Here is a 20,320-nt window from a genome sequence, read left to right as displayed (position 1 = left end):
AACATTGGTGTATTATTTTTCTCATCTAGGTAATTTGTGCCGTTGCACTGGATATCGGCCCATAGTAGATGCCTGCAAGACTTTCTGTAAAGTAAGAAGGGAAAAATCCTTTTATTTCATTTTCCCCACTGAGTTAAAATGCAGGTGTCAGGGTGGAGATGGCAAGGGGAAGGATCTGAAGAAATGAGTAGAACACAGATCCATTATTATTATCCAAGTGAAAAATACTTAATTGTATTGTTGTAGGCAAGTCAACCTCCCTGACCTTATTTGTCATATGTATGAAACTGGGATAATAACATTTGCAAACTGGCCTTCTGGCTGTTTCTCATAAGTGGAGGTTGTAAGGAAGTATCAAATTATATATGTGTATATTTATGTATATACACACATGCCTATATATTCATTTGCAAAATGTATGTATGTTACTTTACAAACCTTTGAGTGCTATGGCAACATAAATTGATAAAAGTTATCATTATTATTATGATACAGTTTATATAACTTGGGACATTTTAGTAGAATCCCTAATCACTTAATACTGGTAAGGTGGTCACAGCTTTATTTTTAGTTCTTTGCTTGGCTCTGCTATTTAAAAAACTTAAAAATATTAATAACAAATTTCCACATGAATTTTACAAAATTGTATATTCTGAATTGTCTACCTCCCTTCTTCCCTCCCCATTCCTGGAGCTGGCAAGTGATTCAGTCTGAGTTATACGTGTATTATAATGCAAAAGATGTTTCCATATTATTCATTTTTGTGAGTGAATAATCTTATAAAGCCAACCCCCCCCCAATATATACCCAGATAAACAAGTAATAAATCAGATGTTTCATCTGCATTTCTACTCCATCAATTCTTTCTCTGGATGTAGATAGCACTCTTTGTCCTAAGTCTCTCAGAATTGTCCTGGATCTTTGTATTGCTGATAGTAGCAAAATCTATCACATTTGATCATTCTACCATATTAGTTCTGCTATTTTTGTTTCAAATCCTTTGTATAGCAATGTTTTATCAATCAGTCAATAAGTAACTTTTAAATGCCTACTGAGTGTCCACAATTTATCTGCTGGGGATACAAATAATTCATGTGAGAAAATTCCTTCCTCTCTTACAGGAGTTCCAACATCCTTTCAGTCAATCAGTTTCAAAACCTCTGAACTATCCTCAGCTCTTCACTTTCCTTCATTCCCACAGACTTTCTAATCAGATACCAAATCTTGTCTTTCTATCTTCATATCTCTTATCCCTGTCCTGATTTTTCTACTCACAAGGCCACCCACTTATGCCTTCAGCCCTTTTTGCCTGGACTTTTGACATAGCTTCCTAATAGATATTTCCATCTCGAGTGTTTCCTCTCTTCAGTCCATCCTCTGAACGGCTAACAAATTGATATCCTAGAATACAGGTCCATGTGTCCTAGAACCAGTTTGTACTGGCTTGAGAAAGCTGACTGTTAAATTTCAAACAAGAGCATTTTACATCTCAGAAATCAGCAAATGATTTATCATTTTGTTGATAAATAATAACATTACAAGGAAAATGTTAAGAATACAAATTAAACTTAAAAGAATGTTGTGTATGCCTTTTTTTTCTCCCAGAGAGCTGGTTGTTAAACATTCACTAGCTCACTACTCTACAGGTCTGACCTTGTCAACACTTCTGCTCCATAAAATGGCTTGCTTTTCCCCTCTAATGTTTAATGTGATATCCCCTGTTTGACATTCAATACCTTTTACATATTGATTCCAACCTACCTTTCTAGCCTTATATATTACTACTCTTCATATACTCTATTGTTAGCTAAACTGGCCTTCTGGCTGTTTCTCACATGAAACACTCTCTCTCCTAATTCCATTCCTTTACAGAGTTCGCATACATTTCCTGTTTAATCTCTGTGCCATGTAATTCCTTGTTTCCCTCAAATCTCTGTTCCGTTGTCATTTTCTATGTGAAGCCTTTCCTCATCCTCCTTGAGTACCAATTTTCCTCCCTCCATACTTTTTATTCACTTTATATATTTTTGTATGTACTTATATGTATAGAATAGTATACGTTTCACATATACTTATTTATTTGAATGTTATTCTTTTCTCTCCCCAACTGCCCTCGATCCTCTCAAGCCTCAAGATAGCATTAAGTTTTTTGAGGTCAGGAATGGTTTCATTTTTTAAATTTGTATCATACATACATATCACAGGATCTTGTCACTCAGCAGGGTACTTAATAAATACTTGTTGGTAGATTACTTGGGAGATACAATAACTATTAGTAATTAATACTACTTAGTTTTATTTCCCACAGTGATCAAGGGAAAAGAAAAGAAAATATATATATATATATTCTAAAGTACTTATAGCAGCTCTTTTTGTTGTGGCAAAGAATTGGAAATTGAGGGGATGCCTATCAATCAGGGAATGGCTAAACAAGTTGTAGCATCCTGCATCATAAGAAATGACAAGAAGTTTAATTAGAAAATAAACATGGAAAGACCTACATGAAATTATGAAGAGTGAAAAGAGCAGAATCAAGAGAACATTATATACAGCAACAGAAATATTGTTTGAAGAATGACTTGTGTATGCTCACCTCCAGAGAAAGACTGATAACAGAAACAAGCAAGACATAGTTTTTATATACATATATATTTTCTGGGTCAAATTATGCCTTCTCTATGTGGTAGGAGAGGAATGGAGAGAGATACTTGGGAATTTAGATATAACAAACCAACAAATAAATTTTTAAAAAAGATTAATAAGTATAGGATTATACCAAAAAGAAATCAAAGTGCTTGAAGAGGGGTTATAGGAGTAGGGTACTTAATTAGGGAAATCAGGAAAGGTTTCTCTTTTTTATTATGAAGGTATTTTATTTTAGCAATTACATGTAATAACAAATTTCCCCATAAGTTTTCTGAAATTATATGATCCAAATTATCTCCCTTCTTTCCCTCCCTCCTCCCAAAGCTGGCAAGAAATTTTATCTGGGTTATACATGTTTTATCGTGCAAACATATTTCCATATTGAGTTTTTGTAAGACAATAATCATATAAAACCAAAACCACCAAAAAAAAAAACCCAAATGAACTTAAGTGAAAAATTGCATGCTTTGATCTACATTTTGACTCTGACTTATCTTCCTCTGGAGTTGGATAGCATTCTTTGTCATCAGTCCCTCAGAATTGTCCTGGATCATTGTATTGCTGAGAGTAACTAAGTCTCTCACAACTGATCATTCCATAGTAATGCTCTTATTGTGTACAATGTTCTCATTCTGCTTATTTACTCTGCATCAATTCATGTAGGTCTTTCCAGCTCTTTCTGAAATTATCCTGTTCATCATTTCTTACAGGACAATAATATCCCATTACCATCATATACCACAATTTGTTTACCCATTTCCTAATTGACAGATATCCCTTCAATTTCTAATTCTTTGCCATAACAAAAAGAGCAACTGTAAATATTGTTGTACAAGTAGTACCTTTCCTTCCTTTTTAAAAAATCTCTTTGGGATACAGACCTAGTAATGGTATTACTCGATCAATGGATATGCATTGTTTTTAGCCCTTTGGGCACAGTTCCAAATTGAGCTCCAGAATGGTTGGATCAGTTCATAACTCCACCAACAATGCATTAGTGTCCCAATTTTGCCACATTCCAACTGACATTTATCACTTTCCTTTACTGTCATATTGGCTCATCTCATAGGTATGAGGTAGTACCTCAGAGTTCTTTTGATTTGCATTTCTCTATTCAAGAGTGAGTTAGAGCATTTTTTTCATGTAATTATGGATAGCTTTGATTTCATCTGAAAACTGACTATTCATATCCTTTGACCATTTATCAATTGGGTAATGACTTGGATTCTTACAAATTTGACTTAATTTTCTCTATATTTGAGAAATGAGACCTTTATCAGAGAAATATGTTATAAAAATTTCCTCCCAGTTTGTTGTTTCCATTCTAATTTTTGCTACCTTAGTTTTGTTTGTACAAACCCCTATTAATTTAACATAGTCGAATTTTTTCATTTTATATTTTGTAGTGTTCTCTATCTTTTCTTTGATCACAAATTCTTTCCTTCTCCATAGATCTGATAAACTATTCTATATTCCCCTAATATACTTATAGTATCATTCTTTATGTCTAAATCATATACCCATTTTGAACTTATCTTGGTATAGGGTGTGAGATATTGATCTAAACCTAATTTTTTTGTCATACTGTTTTCCAGTTTTCCTAGAAGCTTTTGTCAAATAGTGAGTCTTTATCCCAAAAGCTTGGATATTTAGGTTTATCAAACACTAGAATGCTAAGGTCATTTGCCCCTAATATATTCTATTGATCCATCATTCTATTTCTTAGCCAGTACCAGATTGTTTTGATGCTTACTGCTTCATGGTACAGTTTAAGATCTGGTACTGTTAGGCCCCCATCCTTCATATATTTTTTTACTATTTCCCTTGATAGTGTTGATCTTTTGTTCTTCCAGATGAATTTTGTCATTATTTTTTCTATATCTATAAAATAGTTGTTTGATAGTTTGATTGGTATGGCACTTAATAAGTAAATTAATTTGTGTAGGATTGTCATTTTTATTATATTAGCTTGTCATACCCACAAGCAATTAATGTTTTCCCAAGTGTTTTGATCTAACTTTATTTGTGTGAAAGTGTTTTGTAATTGTGTTCATATAATTTCTGTGTTTGTCTTGCAAAAAAGATTCTCAAGTATTTTATATTGACTAAAGTTATATTAAATGGAATTCCTCTAACTCTTGCTGCTGGACATTGATGGAAATTTATAGAAATGCTGATAATTTATGCGGGTTTATTTTGTATCCTGCAACTCTGCTAAAGTTATTAATTATTTCAACTACCTTTTTAGTTGATTTTCTAGGATTCTTTAAGTATACCATTATATCATTCACAAGAAGTGATAGTTTATTTTCCTCATTGCCTACTTCAACTCCTTCAATTTATTTTTCTTCTCTATTTGCTAAAGATAGCATTTCTAGTGCAATATTAAATAATAGTGGTGACAATTGGCATCCTTTTTTCACTTCAGGAAAGGTTTCTTAAAGGAAGTGGTGTTTGAACTAAACCTTGAAAGGAGCTAGTGTTTCTAAGAAGAGAAGGTGAGGAAGGAGATAGCTATGCAAAGCATTAGAGGTGGGAGATTCAATAGCATTGTTAGAAAGGGTAAACAAAAGGCTGGGTTTGTAGTAGGAGTTTGGCATAGGTTAGGAATAATCTCTTTCAAGTCTAAATCAGAGATTACTCAATTAGGAGAAATGAACTGTGCTCCTTGAGGACTTTAATCCTATTTCAGATTATTCCATTTAATATGTAACATTTCTTGTAAGTGTAACTATTAGGCAATTTTAAAACTAAGGACTTTGCTATTTTTATGTAACACCCATTTCTGAGCCAAGCTGTGTATACAATGGCCAAATAAAAACAAAAACAAACTCCTTTAGCCATGTTTTGGCTCTAATAGAAAAACCATGTACCCAGTTGACTTCTAAATATTTATCTTTCTAGAATCAGATCAGTAATAGACCTAGGATTTCACTGGTAGAGGGTTCCTTTTATTGGGGGTGCAGGGGTAGAACCTTTCACTACAGAGAGCACACTGAGAAATTAAGGTCCACCAGAGTATTTGTCAGAAGTAGGATTTGAACACAAGCCTTCCTTGTTCCTAATCCAGTGCTCTATCTACCACATGTCTTTCCACTAATATTAAATGGTCATTTCAGTTCTGAGTAATTAAAAAAACTTAGCATTTGGATGTCAAATAGTAAACTTAGTCAGAAGGGTTTTCCTATTAAAATCGAAATAAAACAAATAGGGGCTAAAATACATCTCTCTCCTCTCTAAGAATCAGAAATTCCAATCCTTTTTTTGGGGTGGGGGAAGATGGTCTGGATCTGTGATCTAGAACTCTTATCATTAGTTTAATGGTTTAATCTTGACCAGTCAGTTTGGAGAAGAGAAAAATTAAATGATTTTGTCACCATCAAAAAGCTAATCTGTACTAGAACCAGGCCTACCATCCATTACACTGTTCCCCCACTTATGCATTATGCTTTATGAATATGATGGAGAAGTCTCTAATTATTAATCATTACCGCAATTCTTTTCCTTTAAGGTTTCTAGTGATCAGTAGTAACTTACTTTTATTTTTTATTCCACTCCCCCAGGCTACTGATTGCTGCCAGAGTAAGGAAAATGGCGTCTGTTGCTTGGATCAAGAAGAAAATGAATTGCTAGATTCTGAGCAAGGAAATAGGGTGAGTTAAGTTAAAACTTTTGTTGAAGATCACCCTAGGATCACAGCTAGGCTTGCCTTACCAATAGGTAGAGGAGATGGCTGCCTAGAGAGTGTAATTTGATGGGATTCAGTAATGTTTCCTAACCCAATGACATTTCTCTTTCCTTCTTAGAGGAAGATTTCTTTTTGCTAAAGGATTATTTCTTGTTGAAATACAAATTCCCCTCTGTTGGGGAAAATATAATGTCTCTGTTGACTATTAAAGTGACACACTCTTTCCTTTTCTTTCTATCAAAATTATTAGTCTTTATTCCGAAGAGATCTGGTAGTTTTGATAGGAAGGAAGAAGAAAGAGTGCTGGACTGGTGGCACCTTATTTGGGGCAAGATCACGGAATAGGAGGCAATAGAGTACAGAAGAGAACCTTTGTTTCTTCTACAGTTTTCCATAGACTCAAGGCTTTATAAAAGTGTCCCTTCAATGCTGTATTTAATTGTTAATTCAAAAGGCATTAAGTTAGTACATCAAGCTCATTTTATGGCATTATCTACAAATTGCTTCATGCATAAGAATATGGGAGATTTTTCCTTTCTGCTTTGCTTCCTAACCTCTTTCAGTGACAAGAAGGACTCAGATTACTTAATTTTCTTTCAAGAACCCTAATCACTTTCTTCCCTTTATACACTTTTCTCAATTACTCCGTGGCAGCTATAACTAAATGGGAAAGTATTTGACCCTTTTGATTTTACTGGTAGCATGCTCCAGATTTTTTAAAGGACATTGAAATAGGCCTTTTTACTCCTCTAGGTTCCTCAATTATGTAAGGAGTGAGTCTGAGACTTCTGGCTAACTTTGGACACAAACCTCAGCTGGGAAACCACATGACAAATCTTTCCATTTGCATTCATTATAATTCTTTGAAATTCATTTTATTAAGCCAGCACCATGCAAAACCATTATCCTTGCCATCAGTTTGTAGTCAAAAGGAGACAAGATAGTAAAGTAACTCTTGTAAGATTCTGTAACTCTAAATCCTTTCTCCTAGCCATTTGTTTTCTTATTCAGCTTTTCTTTTTCTTTTTATGGTTGTTATCATTTCTTCATCATGCAGAGATGATAGAATTGGTAAGAGAATAGTGGACAGAAAGTTAGAGAAGGGGAAAAGGGTAAGATAAGAAGAGGAGAGGATCAAAAGTAATTTAATTCAGTCCAGTGAATACTTATTTAATAGGTATGATGTGCAAGTTACTGCATAGCAAAGCAAAATTAAGGAGATTAGGGGGAGGAACAGAAAGTAAAAGGGGAGAGATAGGAAAGATTACAAAATGCAGAGTAATTTCCCATCAGTCAGTCTGTGCTATTTGTTTGTGACTGGTACTTCCTGTAGGTCCTTGTGCCATCCCTATACTCATGCATCTAGAGATGAAAAGGAGGTGGCCAATTAGGGGAAACGTCTTGGCATCAATGCTGTAGTGTTGGAATTTATTTTATCATTCTTTACTCATAGCCAACTAGAATACTAAAAGTAACCACTGGGATTTTCTCTTTCAAGACATGTCAAAAACCCTTTCAAGAAGAAGAGTTTCTGCCATTGGATCCTACCCAGGAATTTATATTTCCCCCTGAACTAATGGTAAGTTAAGCACAGTTTTGCTCATGCTGTAGGAATTCATGATGAGGTGTCATGGTGTTGAAGCAATGAGTAATTTTCTAGGTTCTTTATTGGAGGTGAATAATAATCAACATTCTGGTTCAATATGCAAAGGGAAGAAAGACTATACAATTCATGGATCGTTGTTTATGAAAAATGTCATTATATCATCCAATAGAGCAACCACAATTTGAGTAAATCTATATATTCCCTACTTCCATTTTTATCACATAATAGGATTATTTCTCAGAAATTATTGACCTATTTATATCATAATATAGGAAAATTTTTCTTTTTCAAGAAGTACACTAACTGAAAATGCTACTATGAGGCACTATGTAGGTATATGATCTTGAAACAGAAAAAAAAATTTGTTATGTTTTTGGCCTAATATTTTTAATTAACATTTTATTTTCGCATCCTTGAGAGAGCCAAGCTACTAAATTACCATTCACCTTCATTACTCCTTTGAAGATGGTGAACAGTTCAAAAATAGAGCAGAAAAACAGAGGCAAGAAATGTAAATCACAAGATAATCTTGAGGTTGATTTTTTTGCCCCCACTAGATGATGGCTGAGAAACAGCTTAAAAGAACTAGGGTTTTCTATGGGGAACGGATAACCTGGATTTCTCCTGTAACACTAAGAGATCTTCTGGAAGTGAAAGCCAAGTATCCAGATGCACCAGTTGTCATGGGAAACACCACTGTGGGTATGTAGAAACCAGGGAGCTTGTTCCATGTGAAAATGATCAAAAGATCTTGAACAACCCTTCAAATATTTAATGTTCTCAATCTCAAAGGAAACAATGGAACTCCTGTGTTTTGGTGTCCAACAATTGTTTCCATGATTTCATGATTAGATAGGCAATCACCTTGGTTCTTTAAAGGTTTATTCTTATTTTTTTCATCCCTTTAGGACCTAATATGAAGTTCAAAGGGATTTTTCATCCTGTTATCATTTCTCCTGATAGAATTGCAGAACTGAATGTTGTAAATTATACAGAGAATGGTGAGTTCTCAGATTCTCTGCTTTTTTGGCTTATGACGAATTAACCACATATTTTACCCTGCCTATGGGGAAGTAAAAGTATGAGTTTTGCTAGCTATTATTTATGTTTGAAGAGAAAATTGTGGTTTAGTTTTGACTCTTCTTTAACAAAAATATAATGATTATTTTTTTGTTTTTGCATGTCATTTCCCCATATGTCAATATACCTCCATCAAATCAACCTTTGTCACAAACAAAAGCAGTTAAGCAAAATAGTATGACACAAAAACCACCTTAGAGAGCATTTACCACTACCTGCTGCACTTATAGACCCTGCTTCTTTACCAAAAAAGAAGGAAGAGTGTTTCATTAGCTCTTTTCTAAAACCAAGATTGATCATTACAGTTAATTGATTGAGTTTGGCTGTCTTTTAATGTTGCTTTAATTTTATGGTTTTCTAATTATTGTGCATGTAGTTCTCCTGGTTGAGCTTATTTCATTGTATCAGTTCAAATCAATTTTCTCATATTTCTTTGAATTCTATATATTTATCATTTCCTCTAAATATATATTTTCCTTGAATTCATATAACACCATTTCTTCAACTATACTCTAATCAGCAGATACTCATTTTGTTTTCAGTTTTTTCTTTTTGTTTTTTACCTTTTACTATCACAAAAAGTGCTGCTAACTGTTCAAAACATTCCTTCTGACTCCATTTTCCTTGAAGTAAATGCCCAGAAGTAGAATGACTAGGTCAAAGGATATGACTCTTTTCTCCTTGCTCCCCTCTTCTCTCTAGAAGTTGACAAATTCTAAGTTATTCTCTATTCAAAATAATAATCATTTCATTATTAAGGGAATCTTTATTATGGCTAAGTGATATCAACTAACTTGATCAGCCTAGTAGGTAGTGTCAGATAATTTTTTAGCCTACCAAGTGTTTATTCTTTTCCATTTTCATTGGGATGCTTCATCTCTTGCTTAGGATTGAGAATCGATAGCATAAAGCACCGTAATAGTTTTTTAGTTTTTCATATCCTAAGCTTGAAACTGTAAAATGAGTCCCATGACTAGATTAGGTAATTAACATTCTTTCATCTTATTAATTTTAAACATTTTGATTTCAGGGCTAACAATAGGTGCTGGGTGTAGCCTGGCCCAGTTGAAAGATGTCCTTACTGATATGGTCTTGGAGCTTCCAGGAGAGAAGACACAGACATACCGAGCTCTCTTAAAGCATCTGAAGACTCTGGCAGGATCACAGATCAGGAATGTGGCAGTAAGTGTTCTTCCCTGATAAACTTCATGATGTGATTGTTATCAGCACTACATGACAACAGGTTTGGTTTGATGAGGAAGAGATACTATAGGTTCTCAAATTTTGATTAATTCTTTTTGTATTTGTTTTTAAGTATGTATTAGTAATGGAATAAAGATGTTAACTTTTGTCTTTACAAAGTCTTTAGGGGGCAATGTCATCAGTAGACATTCAACATCAGATCTGAATCCCCTTCTGGCTGTGGGTAACTGTACCCTTAATCTGGCTTCAAAAGGTAAGTTATTAGAAAGGGTATAGAAAGTATCAGAAGTGGGGAGCTCTGATAAATCAGACTGATAGGACAAGAAAGAACGCCAAGTGATTATCTAGCCTAGTTCCACCTCCTGCTTTCAAGTAGGATGTACCTAAATCATCATGAAAGATGACTTTTTTTGTGTCAAGGACCCCTTTGGCAGTACAGTTATGAAAATATTAAGCTAAGAAAACAAATTCATGGACCACAAGTTAAGGACCTTCAATTTAAGCCAAGTCCAAAATAATCACTATCTCACAGGCTCTGGATTGGATAGATATGTCTGTATTTCAGTCCCTAAATTGATCTAGTCTCTATTTCCTTTTAAGTGTAGTGGATAGAGCTGACCTCAAAGGTATGACTCTGACACATACTTACTGGGTGACTTTGGGAACTAAACTTCAAGCTGGAACTCTGATACATACCAATGGGAAATTCACTTTACTTCTCTGTGCTCTAAACAGAGAAGGTGCTGACCTGAATTGGTAGAAAGAGTTTCCTCATCCAGGAATTACCCAAACTATTTGAACAAATTCCTATCCATTCTTGTCTCTAATTAGGGTACAGGATCATGGGTAGCTAATGGTAGTGTGACCCTGCATAAATTGCTTTACCTCTTAGTGCTCCTAGGCTGCTCTATATGTTTTAGAGAAAGCATCCATCTTCATTAGTAGAGAGAATTCCTTACTGCAAGATCCCTACCTGAATAAAATCAGAGGTCTGTTCCACAGAGAGACAGAAGGGAATCTGTAGAAATTGCTATCTTTTTCCCAACAGATGGAAAGCGACAAATTCCTTTGAACGACCAGTTTCTTATGAGAGTAAGAAATTCAGATCTCAGACCTGAAGAAATCTTGGTCTCAGTGAACATCCCCTATTCTAGAAAGGTAATGAATGCTTCAACTTCTTGGTTTTACTAACAAGCCTAATATAGATGGCTTGTTCACTTATCAAACCTAATTTGGAGGGAAAAGATATGATAAGTTTCCTGTATTCATTAGTGAAAAGCTCAGTTACAGAAAACATTGCCAAACAATTAACTTTTGCAAAATTCAGCCTTTTCAGAGTTATAATCATTTATATAAAATTTGTTATCTGTTACCATATTCCTGTTTCTTCTTTCTATTTTAACTTAAATTTTTTTGTTTGTTACATTAAAATGCCCAGTTAATTCCTTCCTTTCATTTAGAGAAGGCATCATTTGACAAAAATATATGTGTATATATAAAACTATATCTTCCTTATTTCTGTTTATCAGTTCTTTCCCTGGAGGTGGACATAAACAAATCATTCTTCAAATAAGATTTTTATTAATGTATATAAATATAGAGATCCTGCTCTATAACCAGAGACTAATCTGAGTGGCCTAGGGTGGTCATCGTATGTAAAGAACGAAACAGATTGGAAGCATGCCTTGTTAGCTCATAATGCTCTGAGGTATATTGGAGTCACCAATTTATTATACAGGAAATTAAAGATCCCCTTCCCCCAAAAGCCCAAGAAAGTTTCCCACAGTTACAGAGAGCAGAATTTTTACTATAGTCAAAACAAAAGCCTTAGAAGCCTCCAGGTGTAGATAAAAAACCTATGTTAAACTATCGACTATATGTGTTATCTTTAAGTGGAGCCTGGGACATCTCATTAGGCCGGAAAGCCCCTGAAGTTCTCAGCCTTGATGGTATTAAACAATTTTTTGAGCTGTGAGACTCTGGGCAAGCCACATAATCTCTGCCTCAGCTTCTTTAACAATAAAAAGGAGGGGCAGCTGGGTAGCTCAGTGGAGTGAGAGTCAGGCCTAGAGACAGGAGGTACTAGGTTCAAATCTGGCCTCAGCCACTTCCCAGCTGTGTGACCCTGGGCAAGTCACTTGATCCCCATTGCCCACCCTTACCAATCTTCCACCTATGAGACAATACACCGAAGTACAAGGGTTTAAAAAAAAAACAATAAAAAGGAGATAATAATAATACCTATCACCCATGTTGTTGTGAGATTCAAATGAGATAGCTGGTAAAGCAGTTAGTACAATGGCTGGCACATAATTGGTGCTTAATAAATATTTATTCCCTCCCCTTTCCCCACTTCATCTGGGACATGAGGAAATCTGGAATACATCAGTGGAGGGAGGCAGGTTAAGAGAAATTGAGTTATTCCTTGCTAGAAAGAGGAGGTGGAAAGGTGTCATATTGATATATCCTGTTATTCATGATTCTGAAAAATTGCTCAGAAATAAAATTATTCAGTCTAATAATCATTTTGAAATGAGGAACATTGTTGAATGAAGATGAGTTGCCTTATAAACGCAGATACACAGCTAACTATTGGCAGAACCAGACCAAAATCCAAGTCTATTGGGTTCACTTTACATTGTACCATTTATATTTTGTATCCTCTGTGGAAGATGGATATCTAAAGAACATATGTGATGATGACTTCTTTTTTGTGAAGTGAAGAATCTTTTTTACAAAATGAATTAACACCTTTTACTTTTTCTTTTTTCTTTTTCTTTCTTTTTTATTTTTTTTACCAATTTTGGATTAAAGAAAAAAACTATGCATGATTTTCTGAAGGTGAAGCTTATTTTTAAAAATTAAACTTTACTAGCCAGCCTGATGGCTAATCATCCAGCAAGATCATGTGTATGTATAAATTCTTAGATCCTGAGTAATCTGCAATTTCTATGCTTTTTTTCTGCTTAATTTTTGTTTTTAGTGGGAATTTATCTCAGCCTTTCGACAAGCTCCACGTCAACAAAATGCCCTGGCAATTGTCAATTCTGGAATGAGAGTCTTTTTTGAAGAAGACACAAATATCATTAGGGATATCTGTATTTTCTATGGTGGCATTGGCTCCACCACTGTATGTGCTAAGAAATCTTGCCAGAAACTCACAGGAAGGTACAGTATGATGTCCATAGACCTAGAATGATGGGAAATTTCAAGTTTATTGGAATATAGACTCCTTTATTGCTTCAAAAGTCTTACTTGTGTGGGTAGTTCTCTCATAGATACAGTCTGCACAGCCCCTTCAGCCCTTATTAGACAACTTGCAAGAGCTCCTGGGACCAAGCATCTGCTAAGGACCTATGCCACACAAAGCTAGACTTTATACAACAGGAATAGGCTCACGCTTCAATACCTTGGTAGGATCCTCCAAAGCTGGCACTTTAGTGGTATTGCTGTTGAGAACCCATGATCACTTATGGTAGCAGAGTAGGACATGGGTACAATAACACTTCATTCATTCATTCATTCATTCATTCATTCATTCATTCATTCAGTTCAGTCTTAAGTGTTCATCAGTATATGGCTCTTCTGATGTCAAAATTTTTCCACCACTCAATCCCTGCCTGTGCCTGGTACTGTACTAGGTTCTGCAGATAAGAGGGATAAAAATGAAACAGTTCCTTACATTCTAGCAAATGTTGTAGACCTGCAACTCAGCTGTAAAACAGAGGTAGTTTCCTAGGACACTAAGAGGTTAAATGTCTTATCTGTAGATGTATAGCCACTTATAGTATTTGAACTTGTTTCCCTTTCATCAAAGCCATAATTTCTCTCTGTGATTACCAGGAAAAATATACGTGGAATCTACACTAAAATGTATACAATTCAGTTAAGGTTTCATTGTTATATATGGATGAAATTGTCTTCTTAAAGCCTGACGTCAACCTCATATAGTGATAGTAGCATAATCTCTAGAGTTGGAAATGACATTGGAGATCATTTGGGATAATTCTTTCATTTGCTGGATAAAGAAAATCAGGTTTAGTGAGATTAAATAGTTTCCTAAATTCATACAGCTAGTAAGTAGCAGAGGCAAAATTTTAACCAGGACTCTGCAATTTCAAATCCAGTGATTTCCCCTGTCCACCATTCTGGAATCTGTGTGCATATGTGTGTACCCTAAGTCTGTCTTGCAAATGAATACAAAGAATTTTTTTAACCAATATGTGATTTTTAAAAAAAACCTTGCCTTATGTCTTAGAATTGGCATCAATTCTAAGCAATAAGGGCTAGATAATTGACATTAAATGACTTTCCCAGGGTCACACAGCTGGGAAGGGTCTGAGACCAGATTTGGAACCCAGGTCCTCTGGACTCCAGGCCTGGCACCCTACTACTTGCTCCATAAGTGTGTGTTTATCAATCTGTTTCCCAATAATGGGTTTGGAGAAAGTAAAATGAATAAAATCTGTATTCTTTGCCCTGGGAAAATATATCAGGTTGAAAAAATATACAATTTATATATAGCTTGCAAAATATGAATACGTACATAGAAAGACAGGGAATAAAGAGAGAGAGAGAGAGGGAAAGCTAGACAACTACTTTTTAGCATATTAAAATTTTTGTTTTGGATCCTCTTATAAGGGTCAGGGAAATGGTATTAACACTTATCTCATAGATTTATCATATAACATAATGTAATCATAATCCTAACAGCCTCTAGTTGTTAATGACAGGAACCATGCTTTGTTCCATAGACTATCTGAATCTATAGGACAAGGACATATGTAAGGAGTTCTACTTTTTAATTTTTAAAAATCTATTTCTTATAGAGCTTGGAATGAGGAGATGTTGGGTGATGCTTGCCGATTGGTACTAGAGGAACTTTTCCTCCCAGCCTCAGCACCTGGTGGAAAGGTGGAATACAAGAGGTCCCTCATTGTCAGTTTTCTTTTCAAATTCTACATAGAAGTGTTGCAGGTTCTGAAGATGATGGTAAGTTTAGTATTGTGTTTAGATTGCTTTCCTTCTTCTGAAAGGATTTGTTTAGGGCCAGTGAAGAAAGTATTCTGTGGCTTACTAGATAAGATTATCACATGAAAATTTCTCATTTCATATATAAATATGGCGAGAATTTCCTAAACCAATATTCTTTAGAATGTTGAGGGCAAAACAGGACACATCATACTCATGTACAAAAATCATGTACTTGCTCTATAACTAATGTGCTGTTTCCAAGGTCAAGGTTTGGTCTTCAGCTAGTGGACATCTATGTGCCATCCATCAAAACTTATTGCTTTCTGTAGTGCAAACAGATTTTTTAAAAAAGTCAATAATTTTATTTTTTATTCCTGAATGTGGTGCTCTTTAAGAGTGTGAATATATCTTTTCTTTCAACCAAGTAGTAGTATGATAAAATGGAAAGAATGGCAGTCAGAGAAAGTATGTTTGTTTTCTGTCTCAGATATTACCTATATGATCAAGTCAATTAATCTTTCTTGGTCTCAGTCTCCTTATCTATAAAATGGGATTGGCAGTACCTGTAGTGCCAAACTCACTAAGCGAAATAAAATACACTGTACAATGAGTTTTGTAAATCCTCAAAATGTTACATAAATACCATCTATTATTATTTATGAGCACCTAAGTAGTTCAAATCTGGTCTCACACACTTATTATGTGACCTTGGACAAGTCACTTAACTCTATTTGCCTCAGTTTTTCATCAATAAAATTAACTAGAGAAGGAAATTGCAAACCACTCTAGTATATTTGCCAAGAAAATCCCAAATAGGGTCATGAAGAGTCAGACATGACTGAAAACTACTAAACAGCAATTATTTATTCATATGGTTTGAATGCAGTGATATGCTATTCCTAATATAAATGTCATCTATTATTATTTACATATTTGGCTTATTTGCAATGATGTGCTGCTTTTAGTATACAAAGGGAACACAAGTGATCCATCATCAGCAATGGTGACTGATCTGGGCAGGTCCATCTATATCAGAGTTTTTGGTTCATGGACTCTTTGGCAGTTTAGGCAAGTCTCCTCCTCAGAATAATGTTTTTTTAAATGCATACAATAACATATTTAGAATTATAAAATTTTTGAAATACAGCTACCAAAAGATTTTTATAAGGTAAATGTGTTCATGAACCCCAGGCTAACTGCCTTTTCCCTGCTTTTTTACCTTGAATCTCTTTTCCCTTGTATGTATGAGAATGATGCTAAGGATGTGGTGTAGTGGAAAAGCCATTGGAATGAGATTTGAGAATCTTGAATTATAAACCTAGCTCTGTTCTTTACTAGCAGTTTCATTTCTTTGTACTTCCATTAGGAAATGGATCATTATAATCTTAGATAATCGTATAGAATGAGGCAGTAGAATGAACATGGCATCAGAAGACTTCAGTTTTAATTCTTGTCTCAGATATTTATTATTTGCATGGTTTTGGATAAACCATTTATTTTTTTAAGATTTAAATATTTTATTTTTTTAGAAAAATTTTCCATGATTACATGATTCATGTTTTTGCTTTCCCCTTCACCTCCCCTTCACCTCCCCACCATATCCAACGCACATTTCCACTGGTTTTAACATGTGTCATCAATCAAGACTTATTTACATATTATTGATAGTTGCTTGGATAAACCATTTAACATCTTGGAGCCTCAGGGTTTTTTTTTTAATCCATGAGGTGAATAGTCATATTTGGACTGATTTATATGGCCTAATTGTATCTGAACTGTGGTAAAGCCTCTTGTATTGGTCTGATCAGTCACAGTTGGACGCACTGTACATTGAGCCAATGTAGTGATGTCATTTTGATCCTCTTTGAGTGTAAAGGAAGACAACTAACCAACCAACCTCTCTTATACGGTGATTGATTGGAAGGGAAACTATTTAAACTAGAAAGTTTTATATGAATGTGAATATTGTTATTATCCTCAAGGCCCTTTTCCTTTGTGATCACTGTGATTATTTCTCAAAGTTGATCCCTGACTTAGAAATGCCAAGTTGCTTCTAGGCTTTCTTATCTTTTCTGTTTCTTTTCCTACCAACAGTTCTTTGAGATTGGCAGTAAAAAAGTGTTATTTTCCTAATAGAGGTGGGAAAAATGAAGCCCAGAGATGTTCACATTTACTAAGTAGTGACATAGACTGTTTTTGAGGAATAAATTTGAAAATAAGCATATTGGTTGGAAAAAAAGAAATAAAATCATTTCTATAAAATTCCAATTCATGGCTTACTATTAAAACCTTTTCCCTTGTCCTGTGGTAAAACTAAGAAAAATAGTATCCTCATTCTTTTATAATCTATTACTGATTTGAGATGGACCCACTACAGATCACAACTCATTTTAATTTATCCTCCTCCTCAACTCTTGCCTATATCCTCCCAGAAATCCTCTACAGTGGTCCATCCAGTCTTCTGGAAGCTATCCTCTAGATCAGTTGTGTAAAACTCAAAAAATCTGCAGGTGCATATTGATTTAGAAAACCATAAAATAACATTATTTATCTTGGATTATATTTTTTTTACTTTGTTAAACATATCATGTGCTTTGGAGTTTTGCAACAGCCACTGTGCTCTGGATCAACATTACTTGGGAATTGGGGAAGTATAGTGGTTGACCATGTGTTATACATTACTTCCTGGTCATTGATTTTTAGAGGTAGAAGATATCTTCTAGGGACCATCCCTTATTTTGCATATGAGAAAACTTCTGAGCCCCATGGAATTTAAGTAATTTGTCTACAATCATTCTTTTTTTATTTAAAAAAACCTGTACCTTCTGTTTTAAAAGCAATACTGTGTATTGGTTCTAAAGCAGAAGAATGGTAAAGACTAGGGCAGGCAATGGGGGTTAAGTGACTTGCTCAAGGTCACACATCTAGGAAGTATATAATCTAGAATCCCTGTTCTCTAGGCTTGATTCTGCCACCTAACTGTGCCTCCCCTTCTCCTACAACAATCTTTAAAAACTGTCTTTTATGACTCATCTGGTATACATTTTTACTTTGGTAATATGCTTCACCCTATTTATTTCTCCCATGTATCTTTCCACTGCCTCTTAGTTAACCACAATTTAAAATTTCAGACTATAATATTGCATCATTTGTAGACATGGAGTATCACCTAAAAAATAGTGATATACAGACAGATAGAGCTTTGCTTCAGCATGAAGTAAGGGGTTATTAATAAACCCAGAATTGCATGCTATATAGAACATAAACAATAAGAGTTGACAATTATATTGATAAATATATCATTATATATATATATATGTGTGTATATGTGTATCAACCCATAAGAGTAAGTACTATAGGTATTCTTTTCCAAAGTTTATTTTCAAAGTAAATGTTTTATTAATCCTCTTAAAAATATATTCTTGGGGGCATCTGGGTATCTCAGTGGATTGAGAGTCAGGCCTAGAGACAGGAGGTCCTAGGTTCAAATCCAGCCTCAGACACTTCCCAGCTGTGTGACCCTGGGCAAGTCACTTGACCCCCATTGTCCACCCTTACCACTCTTCCACCTATGAGCCAATACACAGAAGTTAAGGGTTTAAAAAAATTAAAAAATATATATATTCTTGCTTCTTCTCAATGATTATCATACTTGCCTATAAGAGAATATTATAAAGACACGGAGTTAAAACATAATAAATCAATATGTTGACTATGGCTAACAATGATTGCTTCATTCTACTACCTTTCTGCTGAGCAGCTATTATCCCCATTTTGCAGATGAGGAAATTGAGGTTCAGGGAAATTAAATGACTTTTCCATCATCATATAACTAGTACCAAAGATAGGATTCAAGCTCAGGTCCCCTTCATTTCTAAATCTAGTACTTTTTATACTTTTCCACATTTTCAGTTATGAACATACAATAATCTTCTTGTAATGGTTAGCTCCCTTCCTTTGAAAAATTGCCTGTATTGACTTGGAATTTTCATTTCTTATTTAAAAAAAAGTGATCACTTAAGAAATGAAAGAGGTGCTAAGAGTTAGTGATAAAAGCTTCTTTAACAATATGCATATACTGTATTGTTTTGTATTAATTTTCTATAGTGATGGTTTTTAATGTATAAAATGAAAGAACTGAACCAGGCAGTCTATGATGTTCTGGGATTTTGTCTTCAGCCTTCTTAGCTAAATTGTTTTTTTATTACTTGAGGGCAAGGCCTGTGTTTTGTGACTCTTTTTATCCACAGTTCCCCTACATACAGAGAACATATCAATGAATGTTTGCTAGTGATGATGACGAGGATGAATTGAATGTTAGGTTTGGAGTAGAACTTCTGGCTGTTAAGTAATTTTAGACTTTATTCATAGATTATTTTGACACCCTAAAAATGATGATCTACTTTTCTTTCAGAACCCTGCTCTTGGTCCTTGTTTACCATCTGAGTATGGAAGTGTTTTAGAAGATTTCCATTCCAAACATTATGAGACCATTTTAAGGTACCAGGTGAGTGACATTTTTCCAATGCCAAAGTGTGAAGGACATGGATTGTGAGGATCGTGCATTACCATTTTCGTTCTGCAGGGGGAATATGGGTTGGAAATAAGGTGGTGGATTTGCAGGAAATGAAAAATTCTGTCTTAAAGCAGCTGAAGGAGTTTGTTTCTTTACATGTGCTGCCAACGTGGCTTCTGGGTTTTGTCTAAGTCCTATTTCCATTCCTTACATGCGAAAACTTTTTGTCATCAAATAGGGATAAGAGCTAAGTGAAAGGAAAGAGAGTAATATTTATTAGTTTAAACTCTGGCTAAAAATAAAACAAAACAAAACAAAAAAAAAACCAGTTGCTTAAGGTATTATTTACAAGAATGATACACAGATACACAAACACTTGCACTTCCCTTAGATCTCTAAAATGTAGTGAAATCTCTGCTCAGATGTCATCTCCATAAGATTTGAATCCTATAATACTTTTGTCTTGTATTTTAAGATTCTGGTATCTAGCAGAAAGGGAAGGAAGTTGGAAGTGATGCCTTGCAATACCAGAAGAAATTAGTGTGGGTTTACTTATTGTTATTTTGAGAAGAGGAGCAAAATGAAAAGAATGGCTGTTTTCTTTATT

At 34.6% G+C, this 20,320-nt stretch overlaps 1 protein-coding gene across 1 annotated transcript in view; it reads left to right on the top strand.

Annotated features, from left to right (window-relative positions):
- LOC123242136 (aldehyde oxidase-like) overlaps positions 1-20,320 on the top strand; it is a 104,795-nt gene that overhangs the window by 19,188 nt on the left and 65,287 nt on the right. Inside the window, exons 6-16 of the mRNA XM_044669665.1 lie at positions 30-91; positions 6,210-6,299; positions 7,833-7,913; positions 8,498-8,642; positions 8,849-8,941; positions 10,051-10,202; positions 10,383-10,476; positions 11,272-11,381; positions 13,207-13,391; positions 15,053-15,215; positions 19,612-19,704. Coding sequence (XP_044525600.1) covers positions 30-91; positions 6,210-6,299; positions 7,833-7,913; positions 8,498-8,642; positions 8,849-8,941; positions 10,051-10,202; positions 10,383-10,476; positions 11,272-11,381; positions 13,207-13,391; positions 15,053-15,215; positions 19,612-19,704 — 1,268 coding nt within the window. The remainder of the gene's footprint in view (positions 1-29; positions 92-6,209; positions 6,300-7,832; positions 7,914-8,497; positions 8,643-8,848; positions 8,942-10,050; positions 10,203-10,382; positions 10,477-11,271; positions 11,382-13,206; positions 13,392-15,052; positions 15,216-19,611; positions 19,705-20,320) is intronic.

This window comes from Gracilinanus agilis, chromosome 3 (genome assembly GCF_016433145.1).
Source record: "Gracilinanus agilis isolate LMUSP501 chromosome 3, AgileGrace, whole genome shotgun sequence".
NCBI lineage: Eukaryota > Metazoa > Chordata > Mammalia > Didelphimorphia > Didelphidae > Gracilinanus > Gracilinanus agilis.
This window is presented reverse-complemented; position numbering and strand designations above follow the sequence as displayed.